Here is a 24,755-nt window from a genome sequence, read left to right as displayed (position 1 = left end):
GTCTTACCTCCAGCTCCTGCTTAATGCCGGCCGAGAGGACGTTGGCTTCATCGAGGATGCGCTCTCCGTCTGCGAGGATTCCTTCCGTCGCCTTCTTTCCTTTCTTCATGCCGTCCCTCTTCCTCTGAGAGTGGTGACAAAACAGCATTATCCCTGCCAACACTTCAGCAATAATCCGGACTACTGTCACTGCACAAGACCAGCTTATAGACCTGTTTGTTTTCGCATTTAATGTCCAATATAGATAATTCAATATTCTATATTCTATTCTACTCTATAGCCCCATCTCTTTCCATTTCATTTGAAACCCTCCACTAGCCACGAAACAAACATTGCAAACAATAGCAAGTTCATTAGCTACCTTTCCATTAAAATATCACAGCAAACGATTGCTTTTAATTATGCGCATGGCTTACGTTGTGGCCAACAACTATTTAATCACGTACGCGTGAGAATGATTGAGTTTTTCCTTTACCGCAACCAATGCGCGCAGTACCTTTTCCATTAATTACATTTCTTGTTTTCATTTAACTGAGCCACCTAAATATGTTACATTGAGAACAATAACAAAATCAGCTATTTCAATGTTGTTGTAGTACTATGACATAAAGAGCAGTGTAAAATGTACTCAACAAGTAACAGTGGCTACATCTAAAGGCTTGACACAGCCAGTATTAATATAAGTTGCAAAGCATTTAGATCCCCAGCCTAAAGAATCTTACAGATAAGTTGAAATTGTGTAGATCTCTGTTGAATTTCAAAAAAGCCTTAAGATGTAAAATAATTAAGGATTACAATTTAGAGTATTTTTTTGTACTACTGATATTCTGGGTTATATTATGGATTGTATAGGATAGGCAATAATAAGCCTTTGGCTTCAGCCTATTCCTTTTTCGGTCATTGATTGTGTGAATTTTATTGCGTGAAATGGATTAGTGTAAACATGTATGATGATGTATTGTCTGTTGCATATCCACACTTGTCAAATTGTGTTCCTTATAATGTGTGACCGAAATAAACCATATTCATTCATTCATTCATTCATTCATTCATTCATAAAGAATCCATTCTCTGTGTTGTGTTAGAGATGTACAGCAGGCCCCTGACCCCAGAGTCTAACGCGAGCTCTCCATTGCATTCCCTAGCCTTCAAGATGCATATCCCGCTGAGTCCTGACCTCAAGGTTGGACACGTTGTGATGGTTGACCGTCGATAAGAAGTTGGCCTCCCTGATCTTCTCCTGCGCCTCTTTCAGCAGGGCTTCCGCGTCCTCCAGCTTGTTCTTGTGGTCGGCCATCTTGCCGGTCACCTCCTTCTTCAGGTCCTCCGTGGCCTGGTGTGGGTCTCCGAACTGGCGCTTCACTTTTTGGTAAAGGGCATCCGCAGCGCTAAACAAAAAAGCAGGCCAGTCAGTGCCTTCGTATTTGTGTCAAAGGAGGACCAATTCCTCTGTGTATTAATGGCTAATTGTGTAAACTAGATGAAGGACATGCACTGGGTCCAAAACCTGCTTGCTTCCCCTCTTTAAAAAATGTTTGTTGGAAACGGCCACTAGATGGCCCCGTTTATTCTCGTACCAGTGCAGGAATGGTCTATAAAGGGAATGCATTACCTAACTAATTTGATGAGAAAGAATAATATCGTTCTCACCCACCTCAGGCAACTTTTAATTAGTTCATTAAGATTTTACATATGAAAAGAAAACTTCCTTCATTTTGTCTGGATTCGCTCAACCACAAAAATGATTCTGTGTGGTGAAAAAAAATAGGCAGACATTGTCACAGGGAGCCTTTAAATTGTAAATGCTTCACCCAGACACATTAAGGAGCACACTAACATTAATTTTGTTTTTAAACTTCATATTTCTCCTAAAAATGAACTACCATAGAGTTTAAAAGATTAGGCCGTCCGTGTATGTAATATGGCCGGAGGTGATGTTTCTGACGCAGACCTACGATATTACAACACATTTCCTGTTTTGCCACAGCGGTCGCAGCCTGGTGATAAAAGCCACGTGCGCCCTACCCGAGCTCTTCCTCGGCGATCGGCTTCTTCCCGCCCAGCTGGCGCTTGCGGAGCTCGGCGAGCATGGCGTCGATGTGCCGGTGCATTTCGTTGAGGCTCTTCTCCGGCTCGCCGGGTCGTGTGCCCAGGGTCTTGTTCAGAAGCTGGGCCTTGTTCCTCAGAGCTGGGGGGAGGGGGGGGGGGGGCGCGAAAACACCAGAGTGAGCAGGGGCGGCCGTCGGCCACGCCGCGCGGGATAGCGCGTCAGCGCGGCTGAGAGTGGCACTCGGGGCCGAAGGGGTCATTCCGCCTGCCACATTATTGCCCTCGACTGTCACACAGGGGCCACGAGACCGCGGTGTAGCAGTGAGAGGCCGCAGAACAAACTGTCCTTTTTGAGGAGTGCTTGATGAATCTCTCTGAAGCCTTGTCAGGGAGAGCTTCGTAAAGGACACTTTCTCACCCATCAAGGGGTTTGGCAGTGAAGAAAATGATGTGACTGCGGTCAGTTTCTTTTCTTTTTTTTATTTTTATAAAAAGCACTTTATACATGCAGCACAGGCAGAAGCTGAAAGCCGTACACATGTTTCTGCACTCTAGACTCATGTAGAGAGAGGCGTACTCATTTCGCTGTGATCTCTGACCTGCCAACCTGTCCAAGGGGCCAATTAACTGCCAAGTACGGAGGACGTTCCGTCATTTCCGACACAGTCGTTCCCTGCTCCCGAAGCCCGGCTCTGTGTGGAATTTCGTACAGAGGACTGGCGACAGAAGTGCCGATCGGCGATTAGATGAGCTCAAAGAGGAACGGAACAAAGCAGGGAACCAACACAAGCGAAATTAAGGCGCCTTTCAATTTCCTATTCGATTCCCGAGCTTCCTTTAGGGTCGACTCAAAGAAATTCTAATTCTACCCGGCAGCCCGATGCACTGTAATCAAATTAATTTGCTCTTTGAAATCAAAACCTAATCAGCTCATAAGCATGTTCATTTAAACAAACCGTCAAATTGAAATCAGAACGAAGCAGATTTTCTTAATTTCTGAGAAGTTCAGACATAACTTTAATATATATACACACAGTCTGTGTGTGAGTGTGTGTGTGTGTGTGTATACATACATATATTACGAACTAAAAGTAGCTGAGACCTAAATAATTGCATACTCTGTTCCAAATGCAATTAAACACTTTATGGTTGATTAGCCATGGTATTTCGGCTGGTTTTCAATTCCACGACCATGAACAGCGTTCAAATACAGACCCAACAGATCTCACATACTGTAAACATGAAAGAATGAATCACAAGCTGGCGGCCCACCCCAAAAATTGTTACGCAAACCCATAAATTTGACCCTTTCAAGTTTTAATGTACTTAAAAGGAATGGTTGCATTGGAATATTTCAGGTTGGAATCTGTTAACCTGTCAATTAGGACGAAATCTTATCTGATGAAAGATGTAATGGCCTGTCATTTGCTTTCCATCCATTTCCTTGTGCTTTTCTGAACTTTAGTGAGTCTAGCGGTTCTAGAGCGGTTCCTCAGCAGAGCCCGATCCACTCCGCCAGCCTCGGGGGCGGGGCCTGTGCCGTCAGTCATCGCCGCTGCTCGCGGTAAAGCCCAAACGATGCGCCAGCCGACCGTTACTACGCTACCTTCAACGGACCCGTCCCTTTTAATTAGGCCCTGACACTACCCCGCAGGGGGCCTTTATTAACAGAATCATCTCCCAATTTAAAACAAAGGCACCAAAGTCACAGAGCAAGACCACTAATCACAGAGCAGAAGACACAGCAGGAATCTTTATATTCATAACCCCATCTCCTTCAAATGGCTGGTACAGTGGTCCACAAAGGCAACATATGCCTAAAGCTGCCATGAATTCTCACTGAATACATGAAATCTGTTAAACACACTAGTATATACAGCACCCTGGGACAGTTCTTATAGAAGCTTCCAGAGTCTGAATAGTAGCAGTTTGTGTATATGATAGACCTGGTCTTGTGTTTCCAGAGCCAGAATGGTAGCTGTTTGTGTATATGATAGACCCGGTCTTGTGTTTCCAGAGCCGGAATGGTAGCAGTTTGTGTATATGACAGACCTGGTCTTTTGTTTCCAAAGCCAGAATGATAGCTGTTTGTGTATATGATAGACCCGGTCTTGTGTTTCCAGAGCCAGAATGGTAGCAGTTTGTGTATATGATAGACCTGGTCTTGTGTTTCCAGAGCCAGAATGGTAGCAGTTTGTGTATATGATAGACCTGGTCTTGTGTACCTTCCACAGCCAGCAGCGTATCCTTGGCAAACATTTCTAAGTCTTCAGCCCTTTTGTGGATCCTGTCGGCGTCCGCGTCTGTTTGCTCGCCATCTGCCGATACTTTGGTCGCCTACGAGAACAAACACAATCAATCTTCTGGATTGAAGTCCATTGACGCCTGGGAAATACAGCCCCGAACCGCTAAATAATCAAGCTAAATCTCAATTCGTGAGCAAAACCACCAGCGATCTAAGTTCAGGTTTGAATTCTGAAAATGAATTGACATAACAGTAAACCATTTTTTAATGCATTATTTTATGTATTTATATATCTGTTTATGAAGTCCATCTCCAGTCTGTGTGTGACCAATAAAATATTGCATTTCAATAAAAAGAAAGTTGATGATTTAGATACAATTCATAAATATGGCCATCATTATTGCACATAGTCCATGTATTTGTTTATGAAATATTATGGTTATAAACAGTTGTAGGCACCATAAGCATGCTTACTGTTTTAGGACTCAAGCTGAATAAACTGTAATTTTTACAGAGGAAACTTAAATTCGGCTGGTGTTTGAAGTCTTGCCAAAATCTGTGATTCAATTTATAAACAAGTTTGCTTTTGCTCAAGGGCACACTACAAACCGTTAAGGCGAAGAATGTAGGCGCAGACTAACTCATATGCATGTAGGCGAGTCTACCTCATTGTGGTCCTCCCACACTGGCTAACACATTAATGACCGAGGAATATATATATATATATATACAATGAAACCTACAGTAAATTCTTAATTACTCCATGAATTACTTAATTACTTAATATTAACACTGTATTGTATGAATGATGTATTTCATACAAGTATTTATAGCTAACGGCATACATTTCTATACACAATGCATGGGTCAAGGGCAACCTAGGCAAGAACAGACTCAGAGCCTCGCTTAGCCCAAGCAACACTGTGAGGGCGTTACCATGGCTGCCAGCATCTTCCTTCATAGCAACGTAGCCAAGCTATAGACCATGTTCATTAAGGTCAGGGAATGTGTAGAATGCCCTTACGTACAGCACGGAACAACCTGGGAAACAAAAATGAGTATGTAGCATAATCATGGGCGCTTAACTTGGCAGCATAAATAAATGTCCCTAAGAGATTGAGCTGGCTTTGCGGCGACCTCAGGGTGACGTTTGGGGGGGCGAAGGCGGGCCAGAATCGGCGGGCCCCTGGACAGTGGGCCCCGGGGCGGCGACCTACCCGACTCAGCAGCTCGTCCATCTCCGTCACCAGGCTGGCCAGGTTGCTGTCCGCCAACTGCGCCAGCCTCTCTGGCGCCCTCTGAGGGGAGAGCAGATGCTGCGACAGGGAGACAGAGGAAAGCGTGTCACCTCGGCGAGAGTAGCCCATGCACGCGGGGCGGGGGGCGGGGGCGGGGGACGGAGGACGGGGGACGGGGGAGGGGGGGCGAGCCGCGGGACGAGAGCGCCGCGTTTCGCCGTACTTAACTCTCTGCCGCGGCCCCCATTCATCACCGCAAAGCCGGCGGAGCTCCTGCCAGAAGCGCTTTCACACACCCGTGAGCACGGGCGGCCGGAAAAGGGCAAATATTCCCCCCGCGCGGCCGCCTGAGCCCCCCCGACCGAGCCGCGGATCCACCTTTCTACATGAAGGAAGCAATCAACTGATGTCTCCATTCCACCCGGAGAGCCCCTCGGCCGATAATCTGCATCTTTGTTGTGGCTAATCTCCCCCCGCTATCTCCCTATCTCCCTATCTCCCTCTCTCTCTCTCAAGGATGTGAGAAACGCGCTCTTGTGATCGTTCCGAAGAGGACGTTTTTTTGAATGCCGCGTGCTCAGTGCCGGCGAGCAGGTTGCGCCATTTCGTATTTTTTGTTCTCCCTCTCGAGGCGCTTGAAGCTCTGAGCGGAGAGGAGCGATCATTTGAGGGATGCCAGACATCTCCGATGGCAGGAGAGAAAAGCGTTTCATGTCCCTCTGGAGACTGGAGACTTGCAGTTGGTCCATATGGCCAACAGATCTCAAAAGATATAGGAGATATATGTCTCTCTCTATAGAAATACTAATAAAATTATAACACCAATAAGAACACATTCCATTTTATGATTTATACTTACAAATAAATGTAGATAGTAAGAAAGGAAGAAAGAGAGAAAGACAGAGAAAATATTGATAATGCGGCTTTCCAATATGATGAGTTTAGGTATGAGAGTAAAAAAGGAATGTCTTTTGCAGTGAGCAAGAGCGCAGATTCACCTTGAGCTCCTCTGTCATGTTCTCGAACCTGTAGAGCACTTTGTAGGGCGGTGGCAGCGGACCAGTGAGGTTGACACTGGAAATGAGGCGATGCAGCCCGTCCATGTCGCTGATGAGGAGTCCGCTGCAATCATCATCGCATGCTAACTCACCCATACAGACACACAAATACACACATGCACACACACACACACATACAACACATACACATCAATCAGGCGCACATATTCCCAGAACACCACATCACCCAACCCCATAACACACACACACACACCCAAGTACACCCAGAAACAACCACACAAACACAGACACACAGAAATTCAAGTTAGTGTCATCCAGTAGGAGTGTGTTCTTACATTACTCCAATAAAAAACCATTAGGGAAAAGCCCAACATCTCCCGCTGCAACAGCTATCAGTGTCAAATAACAGATCAGCCAAACTAATGAGCTAAACTTTAAGGCTGTCTTTCATGAAGCCCCCTGGGACCCCACCTTCTTGTGGAGAACTTCGCCTGTGGTTCTTGCTAAGGTTGTGGGTGTGACATGAGGTGCCCCAGAGGATGACAACAGCTTGTTGCTTGGCAACCCAGCGGCTGGTGTGTGTGTGCATGTGTGTGTGTGTGTGTGTGTGTGTGTGTGGAGTGGGGGGAGGGGGAATGATGGGCACAGCCTCAGAGAGGATTTCTATTTTTTTTTAATATGTGGAATATGCCAGAACATATTTCCCCGAGCTCACTTTTTCACACCGTTTAGCTTCATCCAATTTACCGCACACCGCTGCTCCCTCAAAGGGAAACAAATCTCGCTCGAAACAATTCAAGGTAACAATTCTCCACTTTTTTAAGCTTTGGAGAATCCCTGAGTTCTTCGGTTGTTTGAGATTAAATAGGAGCAGCACTGGGAGAGTGTGATTTCAAGCGTGAAATTTAGCACAGACTGTGAAACAGCTTTTGGCAGCCCATTATAAGTGTCCGACATGCTACGGGCAACGGAGAGGCAAAACACAACAATAAATAAATCTTGCGTAGGTTCTCCTGAATGTACACGGTACTTCCCATTAGTAAACATTAAATTAGTAGAAGACATCAAGAAAAAGAAAAAAACATTGTCTCAATGTTACGGAGTTGAATCAATGAACTGTAAAGAAAAAAGATTCATGCTTCAGCAACCTACACAATTCAAAAGTTTGAGGGCTGCCGGCTTAGTCATAGCGAAGTGTTGCTCCATCATTAAGAACAAGCGAGAGAAGTTGCTAGAAGAAAGCACGATTCCAGACACGCGGGCAACGTGCAGCAGAAGCCCGCCTTCACACTCCCGGAACTAGCTGCCTACTCACGCTGCTGACCACAAGGGGACAAATCGCCCGCTTGCGAGCGCAGTCACGGATTGCACGTTCACCTTTGCTTGGAAAGATACAGTCGACGCGCGTTTCGGCGTGCGACCGCCATCTTTGCGAGCCAAGGACCTCTGACACTGCGGTTCCCAAAATGTGGATCGTGGGATGGGTTGACAAATGGATGGCAGTGTTCCACATAAAAAAACAAGCTACTTTATATTGCGCCTCGCATTCAAATTTGTTCGAGTCAAATTAAGCACTGTTTTTTTTATTCATTTTTAATAAAGAGTGAGTCATAATTGCTCATTATCTAAGTTGCGGGTTCTGACATTTTGGGAACCTCTGATCTCACATGCCTATTGCAACATTATTATATAAAATCTCAAGAAAGTGGATATTAATTTTCAATTCACACATCTTGCACAAGTTGACTTACCTTCAGATGTTAGAAATACACATCTTTTGAAGAATTCAGGCTACGTAAAGCAAGCTGTATGCCGTTAAATTAGTTGACACAGTAAAGCTCTAAATTAATTACTTGTTAACTATACTGATTCCCCTGTCTAGACAAACCTGTTATCTATACTCTCCATTCACAATGGCATTAAATAAAATAATGGCTATACCTCTAAAGGCCACATTTAACAAAGGTTTTAGCACCTTCAGGTTTTTGCGTACACAAAGCAAAGTCTTGACCAATGAAATCATGAGCAATATTGATTGTACTGTAGCTAACACCATCTGCACATGCTACAACCTTTAGTAGATCTGGTCTAAAGTACCCCTTAAGGTCAACATGATGGCTCATCACAAGTAGTCATCACTATAGTATAAGGGTTCTTTTATACAGACTGAAATAGCTCATCACAATAGTATAAGGGTTCTTTTATACAGACTGAAATGATCACCTCCTCATACTACTCCAAAGTGGTGTGTTAATGAGATTAGCATACGTACACACAATCCCTGTGGGCCCACACACATGCCGCTCCATGCACTTGTCACACGCCAAGCCGGTGGCCCCGCTTCTGCACTGGCACTGCCCGGTCCGGGGGTGGCAGGGGCGGGGCAGCGCCCCCACGGGGTCGCACTTACACTCCTCGCACCTTCCACCGGAGGCCTGGGGGTCGCCGTGGTAACCGCTCGCACACCTAGGGGAGCGAGGACGTAGCGGAGGTCATGTTTTTTTTTTTTTTTTTTAAACTGCCATTCGCTTAAACCCGCCAGGAAACGTGCGCGACTAGGACGCGGGGATGAGGGCTGGCGCCTTACCGCTCGCAGTACTTTCCCTCGTAACCCTCCGGACAAGCGGTGCAGCGGTAGTCGTTGAATCCCTCCGTGACACAGGTGGGACTGAAACTAGGAAAGCACGGGTAGTCAGTGTACCAGCGTACAGACGCGCTCAGGTGAATGCTGACACAGTCCAGGGCGGGGCTGGTGTGGGAGGGGTGGTGCTTACTTGTTTTCCGGGTTGGCGAGGGGGCAGGCGCAGGGGCGGCAGTCCTGGGGGAACCCGCGAACCACGCCGTAGAACCCCGGGGCGCAGCGTTCGCACCTGTCCCCTACGGTGTTGTGCTGGCAGTTCTGGGGGGGGGGGGAGACAGGCTGAAACGGTGCTGTGACGGCCATCGAGCCGACAGGAGCTCGGAGAACGCCGCGAACGACCCGCCGCCGAATCTATCAAGGCCGTCAGCTCTCCGCTGACAGCGCGGCTACGCGTAGCGCCGAGAGGGCCGCTCGCGGTACGGGCGAACAAAGCGGGGAGAAGAGACAGCCGAGAGGCAGCGCCAGGCCTCGGGCCTGCGACACAGAGGACTCAGCCGCAGCCTGGGCCTCGGCCTCCTCCCCGCTTTCCTCCTCTTAGCCTTCTTTCGCGGTGACGAAGTGTCACCGCTGAGTGAGGACTCTAATCAGTCCGCGCGAGTCCCAGGTTACTGAGCCAGAGCGTTTCCAAGACTTTCATTAACTTCTTGTGTACCTCAATTATCTAAATTGCCCTGTATACATTCATTTAACATTTTCAATTTGCAGGCTCCATGAAATGCAAATGATATCGTTATTAGCACGAATGCAAATTAACTTCAGATTGGTTCGGTCGCTGAATTTCAAACCCGGAGAAGCGGCGAAGGGGGGGATGCTGGAAAAGCTTTTCTGCGGGTTCGCGAGGGAAGGAGGGCTGACAGATACTTGACGGAGCTGTTTGATCTGCCCGCTGCGAAGAAGCGGAAAGGCCCCAGTGTTTAATGGGAAAACAAAAAACTGGCCGGCGATGTGTACTTCTGCCGCGTTAAAATTCACAGAGGCTCGAGCGCTTGAGAGCAACGGCTCCAGCAGAAAGTCATTCCCCCTCTCTAAAACGATCTAAAGGGACAGGACAGTTTACAGCAGAGTACATGACTTTCATCTAAGAATAGGCCGCATCACAAAATGGCTATTTTACACCAGCCCGATGGGATTTTTTTTTTTGTTGTTTTAAGGACCACACTTGAACCCCAGTGTTGGTGGTGACAATGAGGATGGAGCACAGCAGTGCAATAGGTGAGTTTTTTTAATTAAATAGAGAAAAAAAACGGCAGAAAGTAATTTGGAAAATATCTCTTTTTCGCCTGCTCTAATTTACCATCCGGACAGAGGCGCGGGGTCGCGGCGGGCGGGCGCCGTCGAACGGGCAGCGCGCCACCGGCCGTCCCGGGGTCGCGGGGATACCGTAGGGCGCTCACCTGGCAGACGGACGTTTCGGGGTCGCAAGTGTCGCTGTGCCCGCTGCACTGGCACTCCACGCAGCTCCCGATGCCCGCCCTGGAGGCCGAGCCGCCGGCGCGGGCCAACTGTCGGTAGAAGCCAGCCGCGCACTCCTGCCAGAGGCCAGCACACACACACACACACACACACACACACACCGTTACCCCGCGGCCACCGGAGAACCGGGATCCGCCGGCACGCCGACGCAACGCACGTTCACAATTAATAGGGTCAATTTGAGGCGCCATCTGCTCACGGCAAACATGTTAAGCACTTGTTTAAAAATACTTTATTAACTATGCGGCGGCTTAAAATAAATCCCATCTGCCTCGTTTGCTTATAGCCTCTATCGAGAAGTCCTCGCTCTTGATCGGGTACATCAATAACAGGTTTTTTTATTTTTTTGTTGTTTGTGAGTCATAATTGCACAACAAGAGTTCATTAAAGATTCACTGAGTTTATTAGTTTATTAAAGCTGTAAAAAAAAAAAAAGAACTTGGGGAACCTCACAGAAGGCCTGATAATTTATGAAAAGATGTACCGTGTATAATTTGTATAATTTACAGTATAATCTAACAGACAGGCCATTGTATTTGCAAAAACATCATCTGGGTTACATAAATTTATCAAGACAATTGAGAAGGATTTGTCGTGAATAGAACATCTAATCAATATTCAGGTGTTCAGGGCAGTGGTGGCTGCCAAAATAGCGATGGTGGAGACCTTTATTTGGTAATTACCTTAATTAGAATTATCTTAAACTTGTTAGATATTTTTCTGTACAGTTACCGTGTACAGCCTAGATCAAATTCACCCTTAAGCACTTACTTGAATGGACTTACTATGACAGCTCTGCCAGAATGCACATCACCATAAATAATTTTTATAATGGCAAAACTGCTATTTTTATGTAAAGATATTTTGTTGTAATGAAAATGTTTTCGTGCGAGCCAACCCTTTAACTATAATGCGAAGTGCACATTAAAGGGCATTCTAGGTCACATGAGACACAATTAGGTAAAAAGGATTAAACTGCTAAGGGGGCGTCTTTGCTTATATTGGCGAGCACGCTAATTGTTAATCATGAAAAACAGGCTCAGGACCTTTATTAATTTAAAGCCGGGTTCCCTGCCAACCTATTAGGAGTTCCTTATTGGGCGCTGGGTCAGGAATGTGATTTGTTAAGGAAAGAGCTGACGTTGGCAAGCACCTCGCAGGACAGCCCAGAGTAGCCCGTGGGGCAGTCGCACTTCTCAATCTGGTGGGCTCGCTCGCTCTCCACCGACGGCCTCCCCTCCTCGGCAACCTCCAGGGAAATCTCAGAGATCCTGCGTTTAATTGAGAGGAGAACCGAATGTAAGAATGCCATGTTCCGCACATAGCCTACAAATTGAAGTAGTAGAAGGGTCCCTCATTGTATTTGCAGGTAATGATTTAGGTTCTATGTTGCGAAATGTCCATATACATATGTCAGGTTATTTAAGTACGGAATAAAATATCTATATAGCACTGCTGCTGTGCAATAATTAATTGACCTTAGCCAATTATTATAATAATTTTTTTATGTCTCCCGTTTGACTTATAGAGTATTGAGTATGCACAATACAAGACATTTCATTTGGAGAGAGGGAATTTTTAGAGACAGATTGCAAACCGTCTGACATTTTGTTTAACACTGAGATAATGACGAAAAAGCAATGAAATGAGTCTCAGGATGGTGTGTTAACTTTGGTCCCCACAGAGGGGCAAGGTTACCTGCTGTGTCTCATTAGGTTTCCATGCGAGGCCTTGATGAGGATGTAATCGATGTGGAACAGGATATCCATGAAGTCTTCACGGCTCATGACCCTGTTGTCGCTGAGCTTCCAATCGTGCTGAATGAAGTCATCGATATTACGGTCATTCTTTTACTTCTAACCATGTAAACGGCATTACAGTAATAATACATTGGTCCAAAAACGCAAAAATAAAACAGAGATTAAATATATTTATCTTCAGCTCAATGAATACATTGTCCAACATAGTAATGGTGTAATACATTCTTATTTGTGTTATATCTAATTACTAGAGTGAACTAAAAATGCTCACCTCTGTCATGTCAATCTCGTGACGGGTCAGCTGACCAATCTGGAGGCCAGGCATGTCCCGCGTCATCACCTTGTCCTTCCTGGGACCGCCTCTAATGATCACCTGGGGTTCGTAGGAGGTTCGGCCCGTTTCATCCCGAGCCTCGTAGTATATGGCATACTTGAGCTTCCCGCCATACGCAGTTATCTGGAGAGGGATTGAAGAAGGCGGCATGCGCAAAACTATTGGAATGCTCTCTTTCAGTTTTGTTAGATGCAATACCCTTTCCAAAACAGAACGTGTCTGATTAAAGTGCATGTAAGGTGGAATTACCATAGATCCTTGGAACTGCTCGGGTAGCCTCCAATAGTAAGGTTCGGTCAGGTCGCGGGTCACCAGGTCAGCGTTTGCGATTATCTCCGGGTGCTGGAAGGCGACCCCGTGTGTGGTCGTTCGTTGGTTGGCCTTGTCCACTAGCGGCAGCACGGTCTGCTCGGGTTTCAGAGTAAGCTGTACACAGCAAAAGGTACGGTCAAGAAAAGAACACACACCGAGAAAACTAGGCCATTAAACCAAAATGTCTGCCGCAGCCAGAATAACCAAAACTACACACAAGTGCGTGTGGCTTTTCAGATATACTTTTTGGCCACATGCAGTAATGTGACAATCTTATGTCCCCTCATAAACTAAAAAGTAAGCAGTAATAACTTCAAAGGGCTAAAGTGGATGAGGTAAAGTATTTAACTTACAATGACATACACACGTACATGACGTAAAATCATTAAAATATCAAAGCACACACCAATTGGCCACCCCTGACATTTCAAAGAACACCATTAGTTGCCTATTTACTGCTTGAAAGGCATAGAAATTTTTTTTTTCACCGACTGACCCCCTGAGTCCCACATACACAGACAGTGAAAGGTGGAGAATTAAACAGCACTTTAAGGACCCGCTGCGCTGTCCCCTCCCTCTGCATGTAATCTCACGACTCACTGACTTACAGAAAATCCTGCACATTGCAATAAATAAAGTCTGGGGCTTTAAACTGCCTTTTTCTTAAAGCAAACAAAACTTAGATTAACTTTTGAGCTGCATTCGACATTTAATTTGTTTGTCGTTTCCATTTATATGAAAGTGTCCTGTTATGGTGTTCCTGGTCTCCGTCTCCATGGACACCATGACGGTTTATCAGGATTTTGCTCGCGCCAAGAAATCCTTATTAAAAACAAACAATGAAACATCCCTGTCTGGCTGGCTGTAAGCTCCGGTACCCCAGTGGTTTTTGTTTGCAGGTGTACGCAGGTTTACACAGCATATCATTTTATTAGGAAATAAAATGAAGTGGTAGGTGGTTCTTCCCAAATAGAAGGAGAACAGAGAAAATGTCATGCTGTCATATATATTTTTGGTTGCCTCGCATTTGCAGAAGTATGGCCTATTAACCCACTCAAATCTAAGTTTAGACGTTTTTTTTTTTACATATACTGTATTTTCAGTTTATTCCAAGACATTTGTATTAAAGAGTCATCTCATTTTAAGTCTTTATGAACTTTAACCTTTGAGATACTATAAATATGAGTAATGCAGTTCTGAACAGGCTTAACAGGGACATGGGCTTGACAGGTTCACTTAGCCTATATCACGGAAGTGTCTTTCTTTTTATGTGATTGATTAAGTCAAGCAACTGACCCTGGATTGAAAAATAATCAGAACAGAAATCATATCAATCTTCAAAAAGGCAATATTAGTTTAACCATATTGATAATTACGTTTGCTAGTATCAATATTACAGATCTAGAAATCAGAAATCAATCGGAGGAACTTCAACACATTTAATTAGGACAGGCCACAGGGGGAGGGAGAGCTCATACACCCGCTCTGGTAAGCCCTGTTCACATTAACATTTTACAATGGTGTTAAGCACTTTAAATCTCTAATTGAACTATTAACACGGTTGGACTCCGCAGTGGGGTTCACAGCCGTGTCTGACAACAGGTTATTGGACTCCGCTCAAAAAACAGGTCTCCATCTGTGCCTCATAGCCGAGCGTGCTAGCCGAACTGGCGGAGGCGCCGTCGTTCTGGAGGAAGGTCATTTTTTTGAACGTGGTTGCCAAATACCATCGTGTAGCCGAGATAGGCCGTTCACGTGTGGAAGAACAAAAAAAATAATAATAGCGCACAGGCAATAAGCCCCTGTACGCGGTGACGGAGGTGTGTGTGTGTGTGTGTGTGTGTGTGTGACATCACGGCGTGACCCTGCCACTCACCCACATTCGGATGAGCCCCTGCGCCTCGGTGCACTTGCTGGACATGCCGAAGCAGTAGCACTGGCTGCAGCCCTGGGGGTTCCTGGCGCTCAGCCCAAAGGTTCCGGCCCGGCAGCGGTCACACAGCAGCCCCTCCGTGTTGGCCTGGAGGCGGGGCGTCGGCGGGAAAGGGGAAGGGGGAAGCTCGTTAACAGGTGGGGCTACTTAAAGATTGAAGCTCGCTAATGACTACTCATTTAAGAAAAACTGGCATCCACAGCAGAATGTCTGCTGCTAATTTAGTCCAAAATGGATCAGATTAACAATTTCCATTCATTTAACACTGAACATTTTATATAGACATACTGTATATACCTACACGCATGTCTAAAGCACAACTGAGATATGATTATTAACGCCAGCATTGAAGGTTATTGAAGGTCAGCCAAGTTTTCCACCATCCTTCAGAGAACACCTCCAGGGAAATCACAATTAGGGCTATGAACTTAAGGGAGGGAGTGAATAAAAAGTAAAGCTCCAGCTTAGATGTGTTTCATGCACAAGGCACGTTTTACCGGTGGAAGTTATTTTCCTTTAATGAGAGCCATCATCCCTTGTTGGCATTGGCGCTTGACAGGCTGTCAGAATGTCACGGCGGTGGCGGGTCCGGGAGCAGGCGAACGGCGATAATTTTTAACGCGCAGCCGCCCAACGATTCTATTTCTACCTCGCCCTCCCACGCAGGCCCCCGCCGAAGGCTTTGTTTTTTTTTTCTTCTTTTTTCCCCGATCCTTCGGGCTTCCGTTGGCCGCGAACGAGCCTCAGCCGCCAGCGCCATCGGGAGAGCGGCGGGCGGCGGGCGGTGAGCGTCGAGCGCTTGTTCGAGGTACCGAGCGCGCTCCGCACGCGCTCGGCTAAGCGCCACGTTTACAGGTAATTTCAATAAAAGGGTGAATAAGACCAATTAAAGAGATGCAGCCACAGAGAGGGTGACCATACTGACTACCACCCCTGCCCCCCCCAAAAGTCTCTGCGTTACCTTGGCCCGGAAGACCTCGCAAAAAAATAAAAGTGATTTACAAAGCCCCAGTGGTTTCAGCAGAGAATCAGCACCCAGCGGATACGTTCCAGTAAACCAAGAGAGTCGGGGTCTCTAATTGTTTAATTAGGCGAAGGGCTCCGGGGAGCCCAGCGGCTGAAGGGCTGCCTGGCTTCTGCTGCACGGCAGCGGCAATAAGCTTTAAAACGAAAATCTTTAACCCCCCCCCCCCACCCCCCCAAAACTGCCACGATGTGAGCTGCACCTTCCTGCTGCCCTCCACCTCCGCTGCCTGAGCCGGCAGTTCTAGAAGAGTGGTCATTAGATAGCAGATAATAGCAGCCATTAATCAAGTTGACACCTTCCATCAAATGAACTCAAAGATCAGATGCATCAGTCTGAATGCTGACGGATCGAGGGATCTGGTGCTTCCACAGCACAACACAGATATTTCGCTGCGGTCTTAAGCTAACGCGCATATTTTTGGGAACTGTCTGCAAAAGGACAAGAAATGTTTGCACTTGCTGTCAAAACAAGAAGTTGTGAAAGAGTGTGCGAGACTGTCATGAATGGAAGAAATGAAAGTAGGCTGGCCTTTATGTAAGAGTACTCATTGAACAACAACCCCAAAGCAAGCTTACTTTATCCATCCTACAACCCAATAGTGAACAAAGGCCTAGGGCTGAAAACATACTTGAATTTTCTTGCGCTATGTGCATGTGAAGTGGTTGTGTCCTGGGTGACACTGTTTACATACTTGTCTGCTTACTTTTCGTCTGACTGGAGGCTTAAAAAGCATATCCACTAGGGGGCAGATCAGGGCTTCACTTCAATTGATTCCGCCATCCTTCCTAGGTTCTGTCCTCTGTCACATCACTAGGTATAAAATCTATACTGCCCCCCACAGTTTACACGGGTATTGCACCTTGCAGACGAGTAGCATTAATTTTTAAGGACGTGCACAAAAAATGCTCTGACCGCAGGATACGCATGCCAGCAATCTTGCATACGCATTCGCCTAATTTTAATCAAGTATGTTTCCAGCCTAATAGCGCCAAAGATACTGTCTGAAATCAACAGCTATGAAGAAACTGTTGTAGATAGCACCATAGAAGTAAAATAATGAGAATACAACCAGACCTGACCTAAGAGAGTGATGCCTCCCAGTGATGGGAGGACCAAAAACAAATATGGAAATGAATATAATCAGCTGAAGAAAATATTTGAAACATTTGGACAGTTGCATGCAGGCCGAGTCATGAAAACATGAAGTCTGCTATCCCAGCAGGCTTTGCATCACAGTACCTTGCACTTGCACTGCCCTGTCCTGTCGGCGCAGGAACATACGCCTCGGTCCACGTCACAGGTCTGGACTGCCGCGCCGGCCACGGAACAGCCGCAGGCAAGGCATTGTGGGAAATCGCGGAAGCCCACTTTGCACTCGTCACACTTCTCGCTGGTGAACTGTTCCCGGCAAAAGCAGCAGCCGGTGTTTGCGTTACACTGCAGGGTGAGGGAGCCCACCACGTTACAGTCACAGGACTATGGGAGAGAAGAAGAGGAGAGGATCACCTTACATGGCTAGCAACTAGGAGGCTGCAGGTACCAATCCTTTGTGAGGCACTTCAGTGAGTTGCCTGCTGTATAAATCATTTTTAAAAATCTAAGCAGCATAAGTCATTCTGGCGGAATGCTGACAGCAGTACAAAGAAAATGAACAATGCATTTGTAAAATTAAATTGGATTGCATGCAGGATGTTAAAGAGATGTAATATTGACTCAGATTAATTAATAAAATTGATAGCAGGAACATTTATTTCTGCAAGGGGGGAAACAAGTCTCAGAATGCCTCTTAAGTTTGGACAACATGGCCTTCATCCATCTTTCTAAGTATTGACAGAAGATTTTTTTCTCCTAACAAATGAATTTTTGCCTTTAATAGCATGAGCAGGAGAGAGGGAGAGAGGGAGAGAGGGAGAGGGAGAGAGAGAAATAAGACAGAAACAAGAGAATCAAGGTTCACCTTGCAGCCTGTGAAGATGTCATGACCCCAATAATTGGGGGCGCATTTGTCACATCTCTCCCCTACTGTGTTAGGGGGGCAGATGCACTGTCCCGTCCTGGAATCACAGTTATTCCCTACGTGGCCGCACTGACAACCTGCAAAGAGGAAGAGGATTGCCTCAGGACGAGGATCACTCAGGCCAGGCTCCAACTTATCAAAAAAACTTGTACAGTACATGACTCATTTTTCTCTGTTGTTACGCTTCGAATGCACACATAGCATTCAGAAATTAGCTGTAGGCATCACATTAGTCATTTTTGTAATGCTAGCTTTTTATCATAGCATTTGGTATGTGTGTGTGTTGGTGTGTATTGTGAGTACACAGTAAGTCATGCGTGTATTTACCGTTGTATGTTTGGGCACATGGGTTCTTGGTTGAGTGAGTATGTGTGCATACACACCGGAAATGTACATGTACGCTTATAAAGGTGTGTACCCAAAGCTCTGAATGCTGTTGCATAAATATAAGAGCGCCGGAAGGGATGCACTGGCAGCGCAGCGATGCCTACGTGTGCAGCCGCCCTCCTGGAAGTTGAAGTGCCCGGCCGAGCAACGGTCGCACTTCTGACCCGTCACCCCGGGCTGGCACCGGCACTGACCCGCCTCGTCACAGTCGAAGGACTTGGACCCGAAGGAGTTACAGTTACAAGGAACGCAGCCGCGGGATGGCTGCATGTTATACGTAGACGGCTGAAATGGAGAGAGAAGGAAATGAACACTCTGAACACGTTGCCTCTCCGGTCAGTAACCCGAACACCGGGCAGGTCTGGTCACAGCAAGAAAAACAAACAAGCGCAGCGTGTTTCCCAAACAATGATAGCAAACAGTCTCAACCAAAATTAAAAAAACAAGTGCGTGCAACAACAAAACAAACAGGCAATAACAGGTACAATTCCAAAACTGCTGATCAGATTCAGAAACTGGTATTTGTCCTTTATTTAACAATGGTATATGAAAATCCGTTGAATTTTTTTAAATCAGTTTCTAGCGCCAATAGGCAATATATTTACTTTTTATAATTTACTACAATTAGGCTATATCTCTAAATAAAGCACCCTGTAATAAAAAACAGTATACCACTGATCTTACTCAGGATTTTATATCAAAATGCATGACTTTTAAAATTTGCAAAGTTTTTGCATTTTTGTTTCCAGAAAGGTGTTGTGTTCTGTACTGTCCTGAATAACAAAAGTGTATTTAAACACTAACGGCCAAGAAAGAAAGCAGCCCGAGACAGATGGTCCGATATGAATCTGATTATATAAGAAGCCAGCTGCGACTCCTCCGTAATATGCATTATTCTCCCATTAACATTACATCGTAGACTGTCTTGGCGTTAGTCCAGAACAATGAAATTTGTCTCGAGCCAGAACCGATCTGAGGTACGCCTATCTGCGATTCTGTCTACGCCAAACATTGGGCAACTGGTTGTTCAAAGCTACATCTGGAGTGACAGTGTGTGCCACTAGGTGAGCAAGTTGACGTCTTTGGAGCGAACAGATGCATCACTGGGAATGCAAAGCCGGGAATGGAATGGGCGTGGTGGTGGGGCAAGTTGCTTCCTGGTCTCGAGAATCACAGGGAGGATGTAAACTCCCACGCTAGCGTCTTCGTTGACTCACGGATTCCTGTTCGTCGATACTTCAGTCATTTTTCGATTTCTCTTTATCGAGAGGATCAAAAAAGTCCTATAAATAATTTTCCTGTCACAGGTTACTGTCTATTAGCGAGCAAGCAGTTAAATGCAACATTTTTGGATATAAAATAAAAGCTAAAAAACAGGAAAAAAACAGTCATTTTGAGGGACTTTTTCTGCAATATTGCATCTTGCCTGTTTTATAATTAAGATGACAGAGGCAGTTCAGAGTTGTGACAGAAGCTCAGACTGAACTTGCGCTAGGTGATGTGAATTCCGCCAATTGCAGCAAAAACAAGTTTCAGCACAGAAATAAGTGGTAACTAATTATGGAAGAATGTTATTGTAAGGTTCAAGCTGTGGGAAGTATTTATCTCACATTTTATTACTGTCTGTGCCTAGAGAACAGCATATGTGCACAAGCCACAAAACTAGATATCTCTTAAAATTCTTTAACTTGGTTTGTAAACTTTATAGCTGATCAGAATATTGACATGCCATGACATATCAACATATCCATCCATCCATCCACTATCTATGCCCACTCATCCTGGTCAGTGTTGCGGGGGGTGCTGGGGCCTATCCCAGCGTACCTTGGGTGAGAGGCAGGAATACACCCTGGACAGGTCGCCATTCTATCACAGGGCACAAACACCATTCGCTCACACACTCATACCCATGGGCAATTTAGAGTCTCCAATTCGCCTACCTGCATGTCTTTGGACTGTGGGAGGAAACCGGGGGAATCCGGGGGAAACCCACGCGGACACGGGGAGAACATTCAAACTCCACACAGAACCCAGGCCCTACTTGGCTGTGTGGTGACAGTTCAACCCACTGCACCACTGTCGGTTGTTATTTATTGTTAAGCATTTGGTTTAAGGTTTGAAATGCTCAATAGACAGCCATAATAATGCTGTTGATAAATGGTTGCTATGGCCAACCTATCTGGAAAAACATTTAAGTACCCATGAAACATGCTGGTGAAATTCAATTCACCCATAACATAGTATGCTCGTGATTAATACCATTTATGCAAGAAAACCTTGATTTAATAAAAATGATCAGGTTAAAAGGGGGAAAAAATTGGGACCAGGCTTAGCATTAGTCAGTTGAATATGACAGTTCTATTAACATTAATGAAATAATCATTTTGAATAGGGACTGAAATGGGCTGCATTACTCATTAAAGACATGTAACGAAGGGGCCCCTTGATTAGAGGGCTATTAAATAATCATTAACATGAAGAGGTTAACAATGCCTCTTGATAAATACAGTACTTCAAATCCACATGGATTTAAGAATATCATGGGATTTAACATAATTACCTGCCTGCCATTTTGTTCTGCCCTTTTCACCTTGTAAACAATTTTCATATATTCAAGTCCAAAAGGCACGATTCAAAATTTAAACAAAAAAAAAAGCAAATTCAAAACCCAAACGCACACAGTACACACGATTTAGTCGACTCGTTAGTCCTCATCCCAAGCCAAACGATTCGACGGCGGGTCAGTAAAACGCTCTCACTCCACGCCTGACGGCCGTGCGTTAAGTTTGCGCTCGTGGCCGCTTGTCACACCAGGCCTCGTCGCTCTGTCCCACACGCATGCTGTGGCGTTTTTACCCCCGTGGGGCGGTACGCCCCCCTGGGACACCCTCCGGTCCTGCTGCTGGAGCCCCAGCGCTGCACCTGGTGCAGGGGCACCTGCTGGACGGGCCTGCGCGTCTCCCGGCGCTCGAACCCCTGCTGCCGCAGGTCGCAGTGCCGGCCCACGAAGCCGGGCTTGCAGATGCAGCGGCCCTCCAGGTCGCAGCGCTGCGACACGGCCCCCACCGCGCTGCAGGAGCACGGCATGCACACCTGCTGCTCCGCGTCCCACCAGCAGTTGGGCTTTTCGACGCGGCACCGGGGGGAACAGGAAGTCAGTGGCGTCGGGAAAAAACAGGAAACCGCACTCTGAACTGAATTCTCCAGATAGAATAGCATCCTTGACATGGCAACCTCCATATTGAGAATATCTGCTCGTCTTTAGCAGACTGCCTCCTAAATTAGATTGTGCTATGTTATTTTAGACTTGCAATTTTATCATTATATCTGCTCACCTTCACCTGACAAGAGACTGCAGATGAAAATTAGCCGTGTCGTTAATGCTGGCAGGGTGTGTTGACAGCGTTGCTGGTATCTTTATTACTGAGCATTTCCCAGTTTAACTCCATGACATAAATAAATAAATAATGTCGGGGGAATAAAAAAACTCACTGGGATGCATAAAGAAAGAGTGCACCGACAGACTGGCATGGTAGTGAAAACAGTCCTATTGTTGACCTTGGCATAGTGGCATGGTTAGGGTGTGCTGGAATGCGGGCGCTGTCTGAGTACCCACCATGCACTCGTCGCACCGTCGCCCGACGACATGCTGCCGACACTGGCACTGCCCCGTCTCCCGCTCGCACACCTCCGAAATGGACCCGTTGCTGTGACACTGGCATGCTGGGGGGGCACAGGAGAGAGAGGTGTGTGTGACAACACAGTGTGGAATTACAGAAGCCTGGTTTAACTCACAAGGAAAGTAGGTTTTTTTCTGTGCTGTACTATACGTCAGGGTGTCTTTAACGTGTCCAGAGTACAGAAAGCAATCATCTTGTGACGCTGGCGCATTAAATGACAAGTTTAAATTTGTTCAGTGTGCTCTCATTGTCTTCTCAAATAAGGGTGCGTGTTCAAAATAGATTGAACACTCCAGCGTTAGGATCAGTCTTTGACAAAGTGACAACCACCCCTCCCCCTCCACAGTGGCCTTTCTAAACTAAGCACTGTAAGTTTTCATTTAATTTCACCTTGAGATCAAATATTTGTTTGTATAACTTTGACTGATCCATATGAGAATCTGTGAATAAAAATGGCCCAGAAGACATTAAACTTCCATCCTCATCATTCTGTGGTGCACCACCATGATGTATCTGTATGATCTTAGACAGTGATTATGAACTTACATTTAACACAATTATTGAGTGATTACTTGGACCCTACTATTTTAATCACATTGCTCTTGTTGATCAGGAAGCTGTTGCAAAAAAAAAAAGAAAAAAAAAGAATAATCTTTTTTTTTCTCCAACAGTTTTCATTGAAAAGAACACAACATGGTTCACTGTAGAGTACTTGAGGGCCAATTCAGAACCACTGGACTCCCTACAAAGGAATAAAGGTGGCAGAAATAGCCTTTGAGAAACAGTAACTCCATACTGAGCTTAGCTATGAAAATTTGCCTCCCTGAGGTAAATCAAAAATTAATTAGCCGATTTTTCTTGTCATAGTGGTGGGAAAAAAAGTAAAACGCCTCAGCCAAAGTACATTAATATCACAACACACATTGGTAAAGTGGGACTGGGGTCATTATTTTTGGAGATTATAATTACAGATGTCATGGTCTATCACAGTACTTCTGTAAGATTGTCACCAATATACTTTATTCAGCACACTTGATACTTGTAGAGATTTTATCATCATGGTTGTTTAAAGATCGTTTCCAGTTGTCTATCTGAAGATTTCCTTAATTTTCACAGTGCCATTCATCCTCTTAAGGGTCTGTATAAAATCTACAGTGTTGGCCTGCCTTGGCTTAATGTACTGTAGCCCCTTATTAAATTCAATTTTCTGTTCCTGTCAAATATTTTCAGAGGATCTCAGAACCCCCTCCCCCCCAGACACACACGCACACACACACAGACAAACACTCTTCCCCCAGATGATTCGGTTTTATATGCCATTTATTGGAAGATTCTTTATGTAAAATCGAATTACTTCATATTTAAAACTGCACATAAAAATCGTATATTCAAATAAATGTAAGCTGCACATTTAAAAAAATAATGCAAATGAACAAAATTATTCCCCAATCGAACGTGAACCTTCTTTTTGTAATTCTCTAAATTAAATGTCACTGTTATGTTGGCTACACTGGGAACCTTCTACTCTTTTCCAAACTAATGTCAGTAACATTGATCCAGGTGCGGCCAGTTATGTAGATTGAAACGGCAGGTAAAATATCCACTGGATGTCAATGGAACTTGTCCTGTGTGAACAGAGCTAAAGCCCAATACTCCCATACACAGATTTATCTGCAGGACCGCCTGACCGAAACACACAGGCCCACAGCAGTGCCTGAGTGGTTCAGCCGTAGTGGAGCTTTTTAGCCTTTAAAAATAACGAGCTCCAGGCTTGTTTTCCAGGTGGGGCTGCAGTTGTACCCATGAGGCAATGCACTTAATCTCACTTTCTCGCCGTAAATAAGACTGAGATTAACAGGATAAGACGCTCAGATAAACAGCCCCCCCCCAAAAAAAAACCGACATCCTGTGAACCAGTTCTGACAGCGCTCTCAAAAGGAGCACGAAACCCCGCCCGCCTGCCGGGCGGCTAAATTAAGAAAGCCGTAACCGTGGCGTTGCCGGCGTACTCACGCTGACAGTTTTTAGCCGTGACGGCGTCGCCGAAGTACCCCCGCGCGCAGGTCTCGCATTGCTCCCCCCCGTAGCCCTCCCTGCACCGCAGACAGGCGCCCGTCAGGGGGTCGCAGCAGCGGGGGGCCGAGCTGTCCAGGTTCCCGTTACACTGGCACGGCTGACAGGAGCCTCCCGGCTCTGTGGGTCTTCCGAAGAATCCATTGGAGCACCTGCAGCGATGTCACCGGCATGGTTATCAAAGGGTTAAGAGCCAGCGATCAGTCAACTGCCTGTATTACATTTCATAATTATTTTGACAAATGCAAACATTTCAGGTTATTTTCTAGTTAAATAATATTTGTCATCATCGTTTGTTTTATACAGTTCCTGATACTAAACAGGATATTGAAGGATACGATCAGGATGTTGAACAGCTTTAAAACCTCACTGTGTATATTTATCAGAACTAGTGTTCTGCATTCAAAACAAAGGTGTGTCTAATGTGTTTTCTTGTGCTTTGCCTTTTCAGAAGGCATCGCATATGAAACACACCTTCCTAACCCCGACTCTTATCTTTAACTTCTCTCTCACTCCCCTACTTCTTCTCTCAAATGAGTCATGTTTGGCACTGATAAAGATGTACTT

General features: G+C 45.6%; 1 protein-coding gene across 10 annotated transcripts in view; it reads right to left on the bottom strand.

The window, feature by feature from the left end:
- lama2 (laminin, alpha 2) overlaps positions 1-24,755 on the bottom strand; it is a 100,452-nt gene that overhangs the window by 22,106 nt on the left and 53,591 nt on the right. For 5 of the 10 annotated variants that reach the window (XM_064340051.1, XM_064340057.1, XM_064340053.1 and 2 more), the window contains exons 19-39: positions 24,129-24,340; positions 22,052-22,158; positions 21,292-21,558; positions 18,540-18,720; positions 17,989-18,125; positions 17,271-17,507; positions 14,948-15,091; positions 13,009-13,185; positions 12,697-12,882; positions 12,364-12,482; positions 11,819-11,936; positions 10,587-10,721; positions 9,326-9,450; positions 9,139-9,225; positions 8,824-9,017; positions 6,531-6,673; positions 5,512-5,610; positions 4,275-4,386; positions 2,026-2,188; positions 1,178-1,388; positions 8-124 (exon numbers count right to left, since the gene is read on the bottom strand). In XM_064340051.1, coding sequence (XP_064196121.1) covers positions 8-124; positions 1,178-1,388; positions 2,026-2,188; positions 4,275-4,386; positions 5,512-5,610; positions 6,531-6,673; positions 8,824-9,017; positions 9,139-9,225; positions 9,326-9,450; positions 10,587-10,721; positions 11,819-11,936; positions 12,364-12,482; positions 12,697-12,882; positions 13,009-13,185; positions 14,948-15,091; positions 17,271-17,507; positions 17,989-18,125; positions 18,540-18,720; positions 21,292-21,558; positions 22,052-22,158; positions 24,129-24,340 — 3,271 coding nt within the window. The remainder of the gene's footprint in view (positions 1-7; positions 125-1,177; positions 1,389-2,025; positions 2,189-4,274; positions 4,387-5,511; positions 5,611-6,530; positions 6,674-8,823; positions 9,018-9,138; positions 9,226-9,325; positions 9,451-10,586; positions 10,722-11,818; positions 11,937-12,363; positions 12,483-12,696; positions 12,883-13,008; positions 13,186-14,947; positions 15,092-17,270; positions 17,508-17,988; positions 18,126-18,539; positions 18,721-21,291; positions 21,559-22,051; positions 22,159-24,128; positions 24,341-24,755) is intronic. The other 5 variants (XM_064340059.1, XM_064340060.1, XM_064340061.1 and 2 more) reach the window with 2 other exon arrangements.

Source organism: Anguilla rostrata, chromosome 6 (assembly GCF_018555375.3).
Source record: "Anguilla rostrata isolate EN2019 chromosome 6, ASM1855537v3, whole genome shotgun sequence".
NCBI classification, from domain to species: domain Eukaryota; kingdom Metazoa; phylum Chordata; class Actinopteri; order Anguilliformes; family Anguillidae; genus Anguilla; species Anguilla rostrata.
This window is presented reverse-complemented; position numbering and strand designations above follow the sequence as displayed.